This window comes from Rhyacophila brunnea, unplaced genomic scaffold (assembly GCF_057557595.1).
Source record: "Rhyacophila brunnea isolate RB1 unplaced genomic scaffold, BYU_Rbru_1.0 scaffold_3, whole genome shotgun sequence".
Taxonomy (NCBI): Eukaryota; Metazoa; Arthropoda; class Insecta; order Trichoptera; family Rhyacophilidae; genus Rhyacophila; species Rhyacophila brunnea.
Window position 1 is genome coordinate 13587779 of NW_028232965.1, and position 17138 is coordinate 13604916.

The window sequence follows — 17138 nt, forward strand, 5'->3', positions numbered from 1 at the left end:
TTCAATGGTTTACCTTGATCAGGAGGCTAATTAGGGTGATTTTCAATGGTATTTATTTGAAGAATAAGAGTAACAAATAGCGATGTGCTGAAGTTGTTAGAATATCGTCAAACAGGTAGCAACAGATCTACAGACAGGATCCGAGAAACGATGTGTTTTTAAAACACCGTTGGGCTTAAACATATCCCATTCCCCTAAAATAGTGTTGTATTAGTAGATCTTAGCTTCGCCCGAATGAACATATAGCTAGTTTATTAAAAAATGTATTAGAATTGTTCAGCTAACTCTATTTATTTGACCGCCAAACGCTGGTTTTAAATTATTATTAGAGGACGTCTTAAATGTAAGTATCAATGGATACCAGCTTGGGGTGAAACCTTCCAATAGTGCTACATTCCAAATCGAGTCTTGGCCCCATACATTCTCCGCGGTGAAATCCACCTTAAAAATATTTTTTAAAGAGTGTAATTTTCCATAAATTTACTTACAAAATTGAGGGCACTGTTCTGTGGGAATACACTCATCTCTATCATTGCGGGCAAATCCACGACGGCAGTAACACTTTTCATTGCATTTTTTATTTATGATGGGGCAGACTTGTTCTAATGTGGCACATGTAGTATCACAGGCTGACCCACAGTCCCAGAATTCATTTTTACCGCACTTCGCTATAATCGACATATTGAAAATAACAATAAAATCACCATATAGTTAATACTATAGCAATCGAACTATAAAATATATTTAATGATTTATAAAAATAATTGTCAACTTATTATTATTATGCTTTAATGAGGCCGACAGCCTGTAGAAGATGGCATGGCATTATATAATATATAGAATTTTGAAGGTTTTTGTAAACCATACGGTCTAATACGGTCAATATAAGCGAACTGGAAATATAAAAAAAATACTATTTTAAGACTTTTATCACATCGGAAGTTTTAAAGAATATATTCTTACAACTGATGTATTGTAATATTATAACATTTGTTGGGCCAATTATGGTCGCTATAATCCCTATATTTCCCTCTTACTTCAAATCCCCAGGCGACCAGCAGATACGGGTCATCAGTTGACCATGATTAAATAACATTTAGTTACCTCAAGATAACAGGCGCGTGTAGGCGTGTCAAAGTATTTAACGAGTAATTCCAAGCGCATACAGACTTGTTCAAAAAGTTAAGCGCATACAACGAGCGTTCACAGAAACCATAACTCTATTTGAGTCTCCGTGGAAACTGCGTTAATCAAACCATCTGTGTCCATGTCTCCTCATTTACCATAAATCTAGGTGTACCGTGTCAGTACCTACTAGAACGTGATGGCATGCACTAAGGACCAGCTTCAGCCAGACAGTTGAACATCAATAAGGTTATTTAGTTCCTGAACTGACTCCCGTGTAACCACCCCCTCCCGAGCATCCACATCCATTATCACAATCATTCCGTCACAAAATTACAGTCCACTATGAAAAGCACCACCAAAATTATTTGCACAAAATTGAACATTGTTATCATAATTGTATTTTTGTTTTTAAATTGAAACCAAGTTTGTAGATATGTAAACGAGTTTTGTAATTAATACTATGTACGAACCACATTGCTTTGCAGGGACACATATTCGACTATTATTTCTGAGATATCCATCAATACAGGAGCATTTTGGATGGCAGACATTTACAGATCCAGGAGGACCACTGTCACAACCAATGCTGTCCACTTTGCTACATGTGTCATCATGACAAGGCTCGGGGCAAGCATCATATACTTCATTCTTCCTGCATTCTAGTTTCGGAGCTAAATAAATAAAGAAATAGGTAATATAATACAGCACAGGTATTTTAAATAAGTACCTACAATAAAATAATAAATAATTGACTGAGTATGCTTTACATAAATGACTTGTGTGTCTGGATATGTAACAGAACATAAATAATATGTATTATTCTTTATTTTGAGGAACATTGATAAATTGAATTTATCACACTATGTATGTATTGAAAATCAATTCTGTACAGAGTAATAAAAATGTTATCATATTATATATCTATATTATAACAACAATTTCCGATACATAAAAAAGCTCTCACTTTTTATTTTCAAAGAAAAGTAATATCTTGACAGTAATTACAAAAATCTTTCGAGATTAATATTAATGAAATGTGATAGTAAATTCATCCCAGAAGAACTAGAATATAATAACACCCCTAGAACCCACGAGAAACTAAAAAGCAAATTGAAATTCCAAATATTCGGAGAAAATAGAATACCAATTATTGATAGATGGAAAATAAATTCTGTGAGAATAATATTTTGCTTGGTGAAGCAACTCAACGATCTTAACTCCAATTAAATCAGTACAACAGCCAACTTAGCATTTTTCCTACCAGATCTAGCATTTTTAGGCATCTAGCTTAAAATATTTGCATCAGACGTATGACATTGAATCTAGCATTTTTCGACTCCTCAAATAGCATACATATAGATACAATGTATAAATTACGGTCAAAATATTTTGGGCCTGAATTACTTTTTAGTTCTTTGACTTATTTAATTGATTTGGAACAATAAATTCGTCTTCAATTGTGGTTCTTGTAAAACAATGTTGAGAATAATATTGTGACTTACTTTTATTGAAAGTTTGTAGACATTTTATTAATTTTCAGAAAAACTTGCATGTTCTTCTGTTATCTGACTTATTTTCTTAAATTAAAATTATTACTCCGCCTAACCAAATTTCCAGTAATTATTTATAATAATATGTGAGTGAAAATATTCTTACGGCATTCGGAAATATGCACACATCTTCCATTTTTATCCCGTTTGTGGTTAAGGATACATTTGCATTGATCTTTGCAAGTTGATGGATCGACTGCAGCACATCTGAAAGCTATGTTGATGGTCTCACAAGTCTCAGGTGGACATGGGTTTGCACATTTTATTAGTTCTTCATTTTCTTGGCACTCTGTATCTGTGTTGATCCGAAATATTCGTAGGTATTATAAGAAATGTTGATATATTTAAATACTTATTTACTTTAAAGAGTGATCTGATACGACTTATCATGGTTCAAAAGATATACCTACTGTTATTTAGAAGAACGTGGCACCAAAAGAAAAAAAATACTTATCCTCATGATTTCAATTATTTTTTTATTCACAGAATAAATTAGTTTTGATTTAATTTAATCCAAAGTTGTTTTATTCAATTACAAATTTACAGTGATGTTTTATGAGAATAATATTTATTTATTGACTTTGCTATAATCCACTATTGAATGCCAAAAACGTTCAAAAGAATCTCATTCTCTATAAGTCTATAGACGTAACCAAAATATATTAAAATAAAGTTAAGAAAAAATAATGTTCTGAATAATGCGCCGGCTAGACAGTGGCGACTTGTCTGTATGGTATAGTTAATGCAAAAAATACGGAACACTTTGCGAGGTCAAACGGCACAAGTAATTTGCGTAAACCTCATTACCATAGAAGTCGTCGTCATGAAAATACTGTTTTATCAGAATCGCACCAATGTCGGAAAGTGACAATTTGTTTTTGGCACACGCGTTTTTCTATTGTTTATTGGTTAGAAGAAAGAGAAATAAATGCTACAGACCCAAGTGGGCCAAACAATGGCTTTTATCCCATATCCCGTCCACACGTACTAGTTTACAAACCGAGTTCGCAAAGACCAAAATTTCAAGCAAACAGTAATTTACGTAAGCCGTGCTTTCCGGTATGCGCGAGCTACAGTTTTTCCGTCCATACACACGGGCTTCCTGATACAATCCAGTATGCGCATATTGGTTAAATTAGCTACAAATCATTTTGCATTGGTGATTGATTTGTAGCCAACATCACACTTTATGCTGAGATTTATTTGGTAGCACTATAATAATGGTATACAAATGCCTTTATTAGTGTTACAAGCGCAAAAAGATTTATTTTTTCATACAATGAATAATCATGAAAAATATAAATAACAGAATTACTTCCATACATTATTATAAAAATCAAAAAATGCTGTCAACTTGTTTATGCTACCAATGCACAGCATATTATAATTCATGACTACCAATCTGTGCAAATTTAGCAATAATAATGATAATAACGATAGTATAAAAAAAACATGAGTGATCCAAAGTATAATCCAAATTCTGGTTGAGCCAAATGATTATTATACGAAAAGTATAATGTCGAATTAATTAATATTGATATTACGTCAAAAGAGAATTTTTTTTACGCATAAATTATAATCGTATTACTGATATGGAAAATCAACTGACCACATTCATCGAGAGTTACGCATTTCCCTTCGGAATTTCGGTATAAACCTTCTTTACAATCGCAGCCTCCAGTGCAAAGCAAAGAATTACATCTGATATTCTTTCCACGAGTAGCGCATGTTTCACGACATGGCTCAATACAGTCGAAATAAGTTTCATTCTCCAATGGACACACGTCATTTTCTATATAGAAACAAAGGGAAATTAGTCATAAAATAATATTATTTTGTAAAGGTAAGTATATGTTAAACTATTTGTTTTATTAAACGTTACGAGAAAGTCTTCATAGCAATACAATAAAATCAAATCATTTTATTATCACGTACGTGATCATAATTTTGAAAAGACTAGTGGACTGTATTCTAGTGTAGTAACTACGAGCACAGAAGGATGGAGGGTGTGCGTGAGACAGAGACGTTGAAATTGTAAACTTGCTGTTTTTGCAGCTAGTCCTGCACCGATTGGATTGTTAAGATCTCGAATGACTTCTGGTTTTTTTTTTTTTAGAATTATTAATAACCATGTCCTTGCTTTTTCGTACAAGGTGGTTGTTAGTAATTTTGAACAATCACAAACACCCAGGCTTTGATAAAAACACATAAATGTTTTTGTCATGACCGGGAATCGAACCCAGAACTCTCGGGTGGAAGGCCAGCGCCTTACCCACTGCACTACGAGAGCCGCATTTATAATGACTTCTGGTTCCAATAATAATATATTGTTGTTGTGTAAGATATTATTACACATGACATTTTGTAAGTACGAGTGAATGTGAAAATACACTGATTTGATGTTGTAACCAATATTTACAAATAAACGTTTTTATCGTCTCGAACTTTCTTTCAACAATAAAATTATACTATAAAAAACAATTAATTGTAGATGTAGATACGTTGTAATGTATTTCTTGTTCTACGAGTATTTTCATGGTTAATCCGTAATTATTCGGTTTTGTGTTAAAAAATATAAATTAATCGTTGAAAGAGTACAAAAGATTAATTGGGTATAACTTACATAAAATTTAAGTAGGTTTTATAATACCATGTTATGTTTGTAAGCATGAGTAAACTGATTGTTCGAGTTATTGTTGTTTTTGCACTTGAAATGGTAGAAGCGGAGGAAGGAAGGAGGAAAGAAAATATCTCAGGTAACTGGTACCTACATATCTATAATTATTTACAATACTTTGAAGAATATGAGATTGGTCATATTTTTTCAAGATTTAAATCACATAAAATAAGTATGTTGGTCAATAAATTTCACCACGGATATTACGTACCACAGTTTTTGGGGTTAACACAAACCCCTTTGTGGTTTCTGATAAAGCCTCTTTGGCAAATGCACCCCGGGAAACAGCTTGGTCTGCATGCATAGTGCTTACTGTAGTTTTCACATGTTTTTTGACAAGAGTCATTTCCACATTCTGAATATTCCTCATGGTCACCACTGCACGATTTATTATCATCTTTAACGAATTTAAACATACATCAATTGTTATAAATACCATGAAAGGAATCACCGAGTAAATGTTAAATCTTTTGAAATGATAATTTTATTAATTCTACCAAAAATCTACATATCACTAATTTAAATAAACTTAAATTAAATTGATATTCGCTATTGCTTACAAATTATAGCGTTATTGTAAAACTCTTTATTAAAATATTTCTATTAAATTAAACACGGTATACTTTTATTTGTGACATGTATTTTATTGAGAGTTTATTCATATGATTACAGTTTCCATAGATAAAAAAATGTATAATTTTTGACATCTAATAATATTTTGATCAAATATTTTGTATATCTACGATATTCTTATCCGCTAAGTGTCAAACGAGACAATTTTTGATTTTGATTTCACGTTAATATTATTCTTCATGTTTTATTACCGCATTTTTTTGGTTCAACGCAGACGCCTTTAGAGTTCCTCAGAAATCCTGTACTGCATATGCACCCAGGCATGCACCTTGCTTTGCATACCATAGAAATTGTTGGCTTAGCACATGTATTTTGACAGCCATTATTTCCACACTCTGAATATTCTTCGTGTATTCCAATACATTGTGGTTTTGAAACTATATTTTGAAATATACAAACAAAATCCATTGATCAACTTTCAATTTAATAAAACATGTTATAAAATGTATGTTTATTGAACACTTTCATCTTATTATCGGATATTGTTTTATAGCTATTTTATAATCAAAATATAGTTTAATAAGTTCAAATGTATAAGGTCTAGTCCAATAGCTGTTTTCCAATCACGGCGAAATATAAACAAATGAACATTTTGTAGCAGACCATTGTCATTGCTCTCAATCATCATGCTTATGTGTTTACGCACAGTTTAGCCAAGGCATCAGAGAATAAATTTATAGTTTTAGTATATTTTTTTAGTTAACAAAAATATGGATTTTTTAAAAATTGTAAATTCTGATTTAAGTTTTGTACTATTCCTGTTGAGTAATTTTTATGAGCCGTGTTTCATTTTCCCCCATATTTACGCACTATGCGCATTCATAAATGGTAAATACACACTTAGTAAGTGCGTATAGTAACCTGAAGATGAAAAAAGGTCACAAAAATAACTCAAATTAAATGATACACAACATAAAAGAGCAAAAATATTCACATCCCACAAAGTATCTTTAATAGAATGTATTAATTAATATTTGAAATAAAATAGTGTTTTTCTAATTAAAATTATATTTGGCCATACCTCAGTAGTAGAAAAATAAAATCGCCAATGTAGGGACCGACAAGCTTAACGTGAGGCTTCGAAGCAACGTGGCAACTATGCAGAGGATCCTCACGTTAAACTTGTCGGTCTCTAGTTCTACCACGGAAGCCATTTCAATTAATAAAATGAACAAGCATGTTGTATTGTTTTGTTTTATTTCTATGGCATATATTTTGCCACGTACTCCATCAATGCTATTTTAATCTTTAATTTAATAAAAAATGAATAATATGTAAACAAAATTCGTATTGTCATAATTATCTAAATAATAAATTAAAATAAAAGTACACCTTTACCCGAAAATGAATGTTACAATTATTTTATGATTTGAAATTAATTCCAGAATTAAATTTTATTCGGTAGTTGATAATGTTATAATATTAATACTCTACATTTTAAGAATTCAAATTAAAAAATATCAAATTTAACCTTGTTTTACTTTGTTTTTACTTACCACAATCTTTCGGCGCAACACATTCGCCTTTGTCATTTTTCAGATAGCCTTCAATACAAATGCAGCCGGGAAAGCAACCGGGAATAGGATCGCATACACTCATTAGCTCAGGCTCTGCGCAAGTGTTGCGACATCCATGATTTTCACATTTACTAAATACCTGATTGGCTTTACAAGTATCTGGATAAAACAATATTTACATTACGAGAGTCTTCTTCTATTACTAGTGCGTAGCAAGCATAACTGTTTATTTATTATCTGTTATATATATATACCTAATAAACGGTTGATGATTTCACGTAAAAATTAAAAAAATATTTACATACTTTTCGTTTAAAAACTCAAGTTTTATAAGTATTTTATTAATAAATAAATTCCACAAAAATGAATGTTTTATTTTCCCCCTGGCTGCTATGTTTTGTCACCGTTCTGTTTTGTCATGTTCTGTTTTGTCACTGTTCTGTTTTGTCATGTTCTGTTTTGCCCAGGTACCATTTTTTACTATTTTACTATTATCATATTAAGTTTTTTATATTAAAAAAAATCAATTACCACATTTTTTTGGTTCTACACAAATGCCCTTGGAGTTCCTGAGGAATCCTTCGCTGCAAATGCATCCAGATTTGCAACTTGCTTTGCATACCATTGCAATAGTTGGATTGGCACATGTATTTTGGCAACCATTATTTCCACATTCTGAATATTCTTCATTTTCCCCAGTACATTGTGGGATTGGAACTATGTTTTGAAATAATTACACAGTTTAAGTAAATAAATTAATGATATTTGCCTGTCTTTAAACAATAAAAGTACACACAGTAAAAGAGTAAGCATATTATTTTGAATATGCTTTTAATTTAAAGAGTATTTTTTATTATATTATCATAAGTACCTAATTAATAAATAATTAATCTCATACATAATATTAGCGCATACTAAATATTTATTCAATTCTGGAAATTATTTTAATTATGTAGAATCAAATATATTATCTGGCACTAAATATTGAAAATCTACATTTATATATTTCTTTTGAATTGAGTTATTTATAGTTGCTATTATATTGCTGATTTTTCTTATATTTGATTCAATAATATCGGTATTATTGTAATGTAGAAGTTTTTAACATAAAAAAATATTTTTACCACATTCACATTCAGGTACACATATTCCTTGGTTATTTCTTAAGTATTCCTTTTTACAAATACATCCAGGATAACATCCGGGAGCGTAAGTGCATCGGGAAATTAGATCAGGCTCGGAACAGGTATTTTGACAACCATGGTTATCGCATTTGCTGAATTCTTCATTTTCTTTGCAATTATCTATATCACAAAAAACATGCAAAATAAAACTGAGAAACGAATAACTTATTAATTTATTTAGTAAGGTCCACCAACAGGACCATTCACAAAAGTATATAATGTTGGTAAATATATAATTAAAAAAATAATGGATAAATGATGGTTCCCAATAACAGGCAGATAAAAATTCATTACAAATGGTTGTTACAGTTATAAAATAAATGGATAAATTAAAATAAGTATATACTTATCTACCTATAAAAACATCAGTTGGCATATTAAGTAAGCAACTTGACAGACAATGAAAAATTAAAAAAGGTGTATTCAATATAATATTAAAAAAATAAATATCATAGCATAGTATTATTAATATATAGACGAGTATTATCTAGTTATTATTAATGGTTAGTGTGCAGCTTTGGAGTAGGTATCTAGATCTAGCTCATTTTAAAAGAGGAAAAGAATGAAACAGTTTCATTTGATCATTATTTTATTCATAGTTCTCCAGCAAAATATAGTATCTGAGATTTGTTTTATATGAGTGAACGTACCGTTTATTTAAATGTCTGCGCAATATCATAAATTAACATGAAAGCTGCGATATTTAATATTATGGTTAGTGATTGTGGCTGTTCAGAACATCCTTAGCGTAACACATAACCAATACTTAGATATTGCATAGGGTGAGCATCAGTGAGAGACAGTTATCTATGTGCATCCACTATTTAGTGCGATTCTTCGGGCATACTGTTCGCTGAGGCCCAGAGAGCTTCTAAATGATATTTGTTTTGAATAGTATGTCAATAAAAAGGGCAAATGTTGAATGACGATTGCAAAAGTGACTAAGTGGAATTTACTATACAATGTATAGTAACGGTCAGAGGATTTGTACAGAATATAGGAATCAAGGAGTCAGTAGTATTTTCAGAGCGATCATAATGAGAGTAACAACAAGAAAGAAAAAGGTTGCTAAATGGTGACGAATATGGAAATAACCTAATCTATTGTTTGGTTCCATGAATAACAGAACATGAATAAACATAACATGAAGAAACAGAACGGTGACAAAACAGAACACCGATAACCAGAACTATGACATTTCAGGAAAAATATAACATTTAATTATCTCTATATTATTATGTTGCATAAATTTTAGATAACACAGGTTTTCAATACGCAGTAAAAAATCAAATTATACAATTTCTGCATTCCTAATCGCTGGACAGCCTCAATCAAATGGGACTCAACCCGGTGTTGCCGGCAAGCTAGGTATATCTGGTCTTAAGACTCGATGACATTGAACTACTTTACAAGCTGCTTGTTGGCGAATTTACAATCTGCTTGTAAACTCGCCCAGTATCATAGTCGAACAAGCTAACAAGCAGCTTGTAAAAAATCTACCGAGAAAAGTTGAAAGCCGGGATACTTTACACGCTGGCGTGTGGGCCGATCTGTGTCTGCGTAGTAGAGCGATAGTGGCAAACCTCCTGGTGAAAAACAAACTACTCAATAAGTCCTGTCAAATAGTACGTGCGGCTTAAGCGTTGGATTATCACGCCGTGGGTCCCAGGTTCGAATCCTGGGTCTGGCAAGTACACATATTGTTTTTCAATTTGTGTCTGTCAGGGTATAGACCTAATAGGTTGAGCAAGTGGCTGACATCCATTTCTCGTAAAAAACAAAATCTGTTAATACGAACCTCTACTCTGTGGAGGCCCATATGATCCTATTAGGATCGGACATGGTCGACAGAAGAAAGAAATAGTTCGAAAAATGACTTTGGAAATGGTTTCAACTCGCTAGCTTGTTGGCTTCTGAGCGAGTGGAAAGTTTTTTGTATCATCATCACAATCGCACTAGCTGCCTAACGCGCATTTAAACTCGTCGACAAGCAGCTTGTAAAGTAGCTCAATGTCATCGACGCATTAATCAATCTAATATGTTCAAAATTTTTGGGTGACTAGGTACAATAAATTCTGTGTAGCTGTACACGATTATCAAAATCAAGCACATAAATTGAGGTTTTTACACCGAATGGCAAACATGCAGTGATTATATATTTTATTAAATATGTATATAAGTACATTTATTTTGTAAACTTAAGTTTTATAAGCATTTAATTAATAAATAGATACGATAAAAATTAATATTCTATTTTTCTTTGACTGTTCTGTTTTGTCAGTCTGCTTCTTCATGTTCTGTTTTGTTCAGTTACCATATTGTTTAATATTCGATGGCATACTGCGTTTCCGTTAACATTAATATTGGAGTTTATTCTACCTTTTTCATTATTTTATTATGTCATAATATAGAAAAATGTTCACTGGAAAATTTTATTTGTGTAAAACCTAATACAATCAATATATTATAAGTTATTTAAAAAGTACCTAATACGAGCATCTAGGCGTTATTTCAAATTTGATAGGCATAATATTATATTCTTGAACTAGGATCCAAGGTCAAAGAATAAAATAATAATAATTACTTTGAAATAAACACACCGTACAAAATATAAGCTGAAATCCTTACCGCATTGTTTTGGTAGAACACATTCACCCTTAGAGTTTCTTAGATACCCATCCAAGCATATACACCCAGACGTGCATGTTCCTTTGCAAACATATGATTTTTTAGGGTTGGCACAAGTGTTTTGACAAATATTATTTCCACATTCTGAATAAACTTCGTAAGGACCACATTCTATAAACGAAATAAAATTATATATTGCACCGAATAAAAAACATCAGACGAAGCCTCACAAATCATAAGAATTATTTAATTAAAGTTGAAATCGGTAGAAAAAAATATATTATATATATTAAATTTTTTTCTCGATTCATACCCAATTCTAGATTCGTACTTTTTTGATAAGGCTAAAGTCCGAAGATTATAATGCAGTTCTACTCTCATTAATAAAATTAATATTATTATATTAAGTATTTGTTATATCATAAATAAGTGATATTTAAATAACTTTATTACCAAGTGAACGAAATACAATATAATATAAAAATAAAAAAAACGTACTCACTGACTATATTATAATCAGATAATAACACATTTGTTACTTTCACTACATTCGCCATACTGTAAAAACCTAATATTTACCGAGAGAATATGTTATTAAGTGCGTGTGCATATTTTATGAGCACAGAGTTTGTAAGATTATAAGTTTTATTCGATTAAGAAATAATTTATTTTTAAGTCAAACAAATAAAGTACATATGTAATATGAAAATAATTGCAATATCTGCATTATAAATTCAAGAGGTCACAAGAAATACTCCTACAGCCCCCTTAGTTTATTTTTCTCTATATTATTATCATGGCATGATAAAAGAGAGCACTTTTGTCTCACTTCTTTCATATATATATTTAATATTTTCTCATTTTGCAATGCGTTTCCGTCATTCAAAAGAATTGAACTGAGTATGCGCTATTATCAAATTTGACATTGTACGAGTACCTACTCGTACACTATAAGACCCCCTTGATTTTCACTTATTTCGTCTTCTCTAGACCCGCGGCAAAAAATACATGAATATTTCGGCAAAATATATAAGATCTTGTGTTATAAAGAAGACCAGAATAAAAATTCTGCCGGATCTCCATATGAACGATTCAATGTATTATTAAGGTGATTCATCAGTGAAACGCCAAATAATTTTCTGCCATAGGCGCGACGAAATTTTGCACTCGCTCCCATTCTGAGAGAGCATGTAGAGCTGGAAGGACGTCATTTTGCTTCGTGATGGCGACGGCCGTAATAATTCCTAAATCGTGTAAAGATGACTTAAAACGTTACCCATTTACTTTAAAAAGAAAACATGTCAATGAATATATTATTATTGTCACTGATAAAACAATAAACAGAACATTAAATGGACACATGTTGGATTTATAAGACAAATAATATTTGGTTTGACATGCCTCATTTGCACCCGCGACCCGCAAACCGCGCATCGCCTAGCGACGATCTTTTTAGACCGTGTCTCAACTAATGCATGGCCTTAAGTTAATAATAAGGAATTACCGAGGTCTTGCATTTAAAATATAACCTTGCCAAATACAATAAGTATGAGTATTAATATAATATTAATATTCATCGTAAGTATCTGATGGAAAATAGGCGTTATTAATACGATATAAATTTTACAGTGTGCATACATTATGCGTACTATTATTACAAATTAATTGAATGAATTATAAATTACTTTATTTTTAGAGTGTCAAATAATCAGAAATTCATTTAAACAACTATACAATAATTCTGTTGGTATTTAAGTTTTGTACTATTTCATTTGAGTCGTTTTTTGCGACGTGGGTTTCGCCTTTCGGCATCTTCAAGTTCTATGGTCACTCACCAAAAGGCAAATACACACTGACAATGAATACAGTTAACTCTAACATATTATAACAAATTAATACAAAGAATAGCAAGTCAGAATATTATTGAATATTTATTAAACTAACACATAGTGCCTGAAGATGCCGTACGGCGAAACCCAGGGCGCAAAAAACGATTCGAATGGAATAGTACAAAAATTAAATCCATTATTGTTTGAATTTAAATTTGAATCAAGTACCCTCGATCGATGGTATTAAAAAATATTAACTATGCAATTGTTTGGAAAAAATAATGAGAAATATTGTTTACAAAAAAATTATATTATCACTCCTGTCAAACAACTATTATTTTAATTAATATATGAAAATAGGTAGTTACCTTATATATCTACAAAATGTCATCTAATGAAAATTTTTAATGAGTTATGTGTAAAACAGGAGCGACGAATCGATAATAAGGACTTATTTAACGTTTACGTTGACTCGTAAAAATAATTTAATACTAAATTTAATAATGAAAATACAATACGAAAAACTAGCGCCATTACTTTAAAATTATTTAATCTGTAATCTTAACTAATATTTATATGAATATAGGTTATAAATACTGCACTTTGGAGAAATGTGAAAGATCATTGTATAATATGCGAAATTATATTTAATATAAATACGTTAGGTTTATTCTGAATATTTCGAGCAACGTCCAATGTAATAAAAGAATTATCAATTGCTACACAATATTATATAATGCATGTGAATTGTTTTTGTTTTCATTTATTATAGTCGTTTTCCTCTGTCAATCAGACAGACACGCCACTAGTAAAAATGCACATGCACTATAAAAGTAAATTCATTTAAATACATATTGGTTAATAATAAATTTATATTATAATTATAGCTACAAAAAACACTTACTTTTTGGTGGTGTCTTTATAACTCCTGCTGCCTGTGTCCATTCTAAGATCAAAAAAATCAACGATATTGACAGCACAACTCTCATGTTGACATCCATCAACATTAACCGACGATCTCAAAATGAATCAACACCAGTTGGCCTTCGATCGGACGTACCAAAACACGGGGATTACCAGCGCAACGCGTACAACAAAAATATTTTTTTAATATTTTGATGTTATAAATAAATATCATCAAAAAAAACCGCACCAATTAAAAAAAAATCGCGTTCAATTCTCGGTATCTACAATCTAGATACACGAACCCACTTCTCAGTACTATTTTGTTATGTTTCTCTTTCCCATTATATACGCTCTTATATCGTGATTATCGCAACATTTTATTTGACATCGTGTGCAAATAATGTTTGAAAAATAAATAATTGTTGTGAAGCCATTAATATTAGTTTAATTGTTTTTTTTCTGATATAGGTTGGTATTCAGTAATTTTAGTCAAATATGTATACAGCTACTCGCAGATGTTCCAACATTAATTAAATAGACATTTTAATAAATATTTGTGAATATTCTAAATAGAAAGTATGAAATATTTATTTATTTGAAAAAGACACGTTGAGTACGTAAAAAAATATTAATTCAGGACGTTCACAACATGACATTTAGAATAAAAATTACAAGTAATTAATTCGGAAAATCAGAAAAAACAAAGTGGAGGAAAAAAAGAAAGCAAAAATTGTTTTATACAAAAGAAATAAAATTAAAAAAAACAACAATGATTCATAAAGTACAAATTAAACAATAAAATAGAATTTAAAAAACAGAATATATAATGGATGGCCAAAAATATCTACATCTCTAGGGAGTGCATTGACCAACCGCACAGCCCTCGCTATTGGTGCCTGGTGAGCCTGACATGAGGAAACAGCTTTCACCCAAAATAGGTCATGGCTGCGACCACGCATGTAATTGTCGGGTGCGTAAAAATTTAAATTTTCTAGAATATTGGGATTGAAAATGATACCACGTGAGAGCAGGGAAAAATGCTTTAAGACCAGGAGTGACCTACGAGCTTCAAGAGAATGAAAGTCGAGCATGCCTTGAAGAAAGTTAGTCGGAAAAGACTCGTTTGAGAAGGTGTCAAAAGGAAAATAATTATAAACTTTAAAATAGAGATGACGAAGAATTTTTTTCTGAACACGCTCTAAAACATGCTTATAGGAAACTTCATAAGGACTCCAGATGATGGAGCCATACTCAAGAATACTCCGTACTAACGACACATAGAGTGTACGTAAAACAGTTGGATTCTTGAATGACTTGGCTTGTCTCATGACGAATCCTTGAATATTGTAAGTATATACTTTAGATAGATTTAAAAAAAAAATTCTACCATAAGATTAAGAATATCAATAAAGGCTAATACAGTACAATATATAAAAAATATCTGGGTTGTTCGTTTAATACCTTCATTCCAGCGTTACAAAGTTATTGCTGTAAATAAACTTTTGTGCTGAGTAGTCATCTCTTATCTAATTGTAACTGTTTATTTTATTTTACTATGTATAAGTTTAGTATTGTTTTATTTGACATATTTTGTATTTTGTTTATTTATTTAAGTACGTAATTATGGTATGTATTTACCTGAGTATTTGATACAGTGAATAAATATATGCATCCAAAGTGATATATTATTTATATAAATATAAATATTTTGCACACCTACTGAGGAAGACCTATTACATTGAAATGAAAAAAAATCAATGTACATAATATATATTTTATTTATTTGCACATTGTTATCTATTTTACAATGTTTTTATTAGCTCGTCTTCTTGTTTCTCCTGTGGTTGTTTGTCCAGTACAAATTTTGCAATCGATTTTAACTAACTTCCCGACTAGCTAGACATTTGAAACTTATATAATATATCAGAACACGATGCCGATGCATTCTTTTATTACTTTTAGCCATCTTTAAGCAGAATTAAATTCATTTTCAGTTAATTCTGTTTTTATGGAAAGTTATTTCAGAAAAATCCGTAAAAAGTAAAATACTATTATTGGTTGCTAAGGGGGTGGTCTAAGAAACTGAATTATTAATATATACGTGCGTTACTATGGAAATCAAAATGAAATGTCAAAATGACATTTCAGTATTCTATATTTGTTTTTTATTGACTTCATACAATTACTAAGTACAAGTTTGAGTATATTGAGCATAATAATTCTACAGAAAATTTAAAAACGTTGTATATAAAAAGTTCTTTTTATCTTGTAATTGTTTATTATCTACATTTATGTGTTTATAAATTATTTTTGTTTATATTATGATATAATAATATAAAATGTAAATATAATTTACAAAAATGAATTCAGATATTTCATCTGTGTCAGCGATGAGCAAGGTATCACATAAGTACTCATATATAAAAATATACAAAGATTCCGTTGGGTAGGATATAGGTACACAGGGAACTCAATTTTTCTATTCTGTGGATATACATATGGAAAGACTGATGATAGTTTTAAACTGACTTATGTCGACAAAGCCAGAAGGACGATGGCGTACCAGGAGCTACAACGCTGAAGGCTGAACGGAGTAGCAACTCAACTCAAACAACAGACTCAGCGAATCGAACTGGCGATCCAGGGAAAAAGAGAGGAGATTAATATTTAGAAAACAAATAAATTTGTTGAAATTGAACAAATAGGGCACCTCAAAATTGTAAATTTTGCTACCAAAATAATAACGTTTTCTCGCACTACATTCCCTTAGTTCTAGTAAATTGGTGACAAAGCTATGACACGCGCAGAAATTCTTGTAATAATAATAGACTTACTAAAGTAGCGAGTAAGATCATGTTAACATGGATGTTTGAACATGTACCGAACCGAAAAAAAATCATTTATTTACTCCTTCAGTTATCTACTTCAGTTATCATTTGTCAATTTATGGCTACGGCCGTATGTTGTAGCTTAACCACTGGGAAAAGCCAATAGAAATTGCGTATTTCAAAAAAATACTACCTTATTCTTAGGTCAATAATTATTATAAAACAATCATTATCACATTTTAATGGTCAAAGAGCTTA

At 30.9% G+C, this 17138-nt stretch overlaps 1 protein-coding gene across 1 annotated transcript; it reads right to left on the minus strand.

Annotated features, from left to right (window-relative positions):
• Nucleotides 1–210: 210 nt before the first annotated feature.
• LOC147067909 (zonadhesin-like) lies at nt 211–14369 on the minus strand. The gene is made up of 11 exons (XM_085952521.1): nt 14051–14369; nt 11318–11488; nt 8630–8809; nt 8037–8222; nt 7485–7664; nt 6180–6365; nt 5567–5752; nt 4288–4470; nt 2785–2973; nt 1588–1799; nt 211–246 (listed from the first exon to the last, which is right to left on the minus strand). The coding sequence occupies exons 1-11, from the start codon at nt 14151–14153 to the stop codon at nt 211–213; spliced, it is 1812 nt and encodes a 603-aa protein (XP_085808647.1). The 5' UTR covers nt 14154–14369.
• Nucleotides 14370–17138: the final 2769 nt, after the last annotated feature.

What these genes read in the sequence shown, in the direction of transcription:
- LOC147067909 (XM_085952521.1), bottom strand. Translation starts at nt 14,153, where the DNA reads ATGTTGATGGATGTCAACATGAGAGTTGTGCTGTCAATATCGTTGATT. An exon ending in CGTTGAACCAAAAAAATGCG is followed by an intron (nt 5,753 to 6,179) that starts GTAATAAAACAT and finishes AATTCGTTAAAG; the next exon opens with ATGATAATAAATCGTGCAGT. An exon ending in AGCAATGTGGTTCGTACATA is followed by an intron (nt 247 to 1,587) that starts GTATTAATTACA and finishes TTAATAAACTAG; the next exon opens with CTATATGTTCATTCGGGCGA.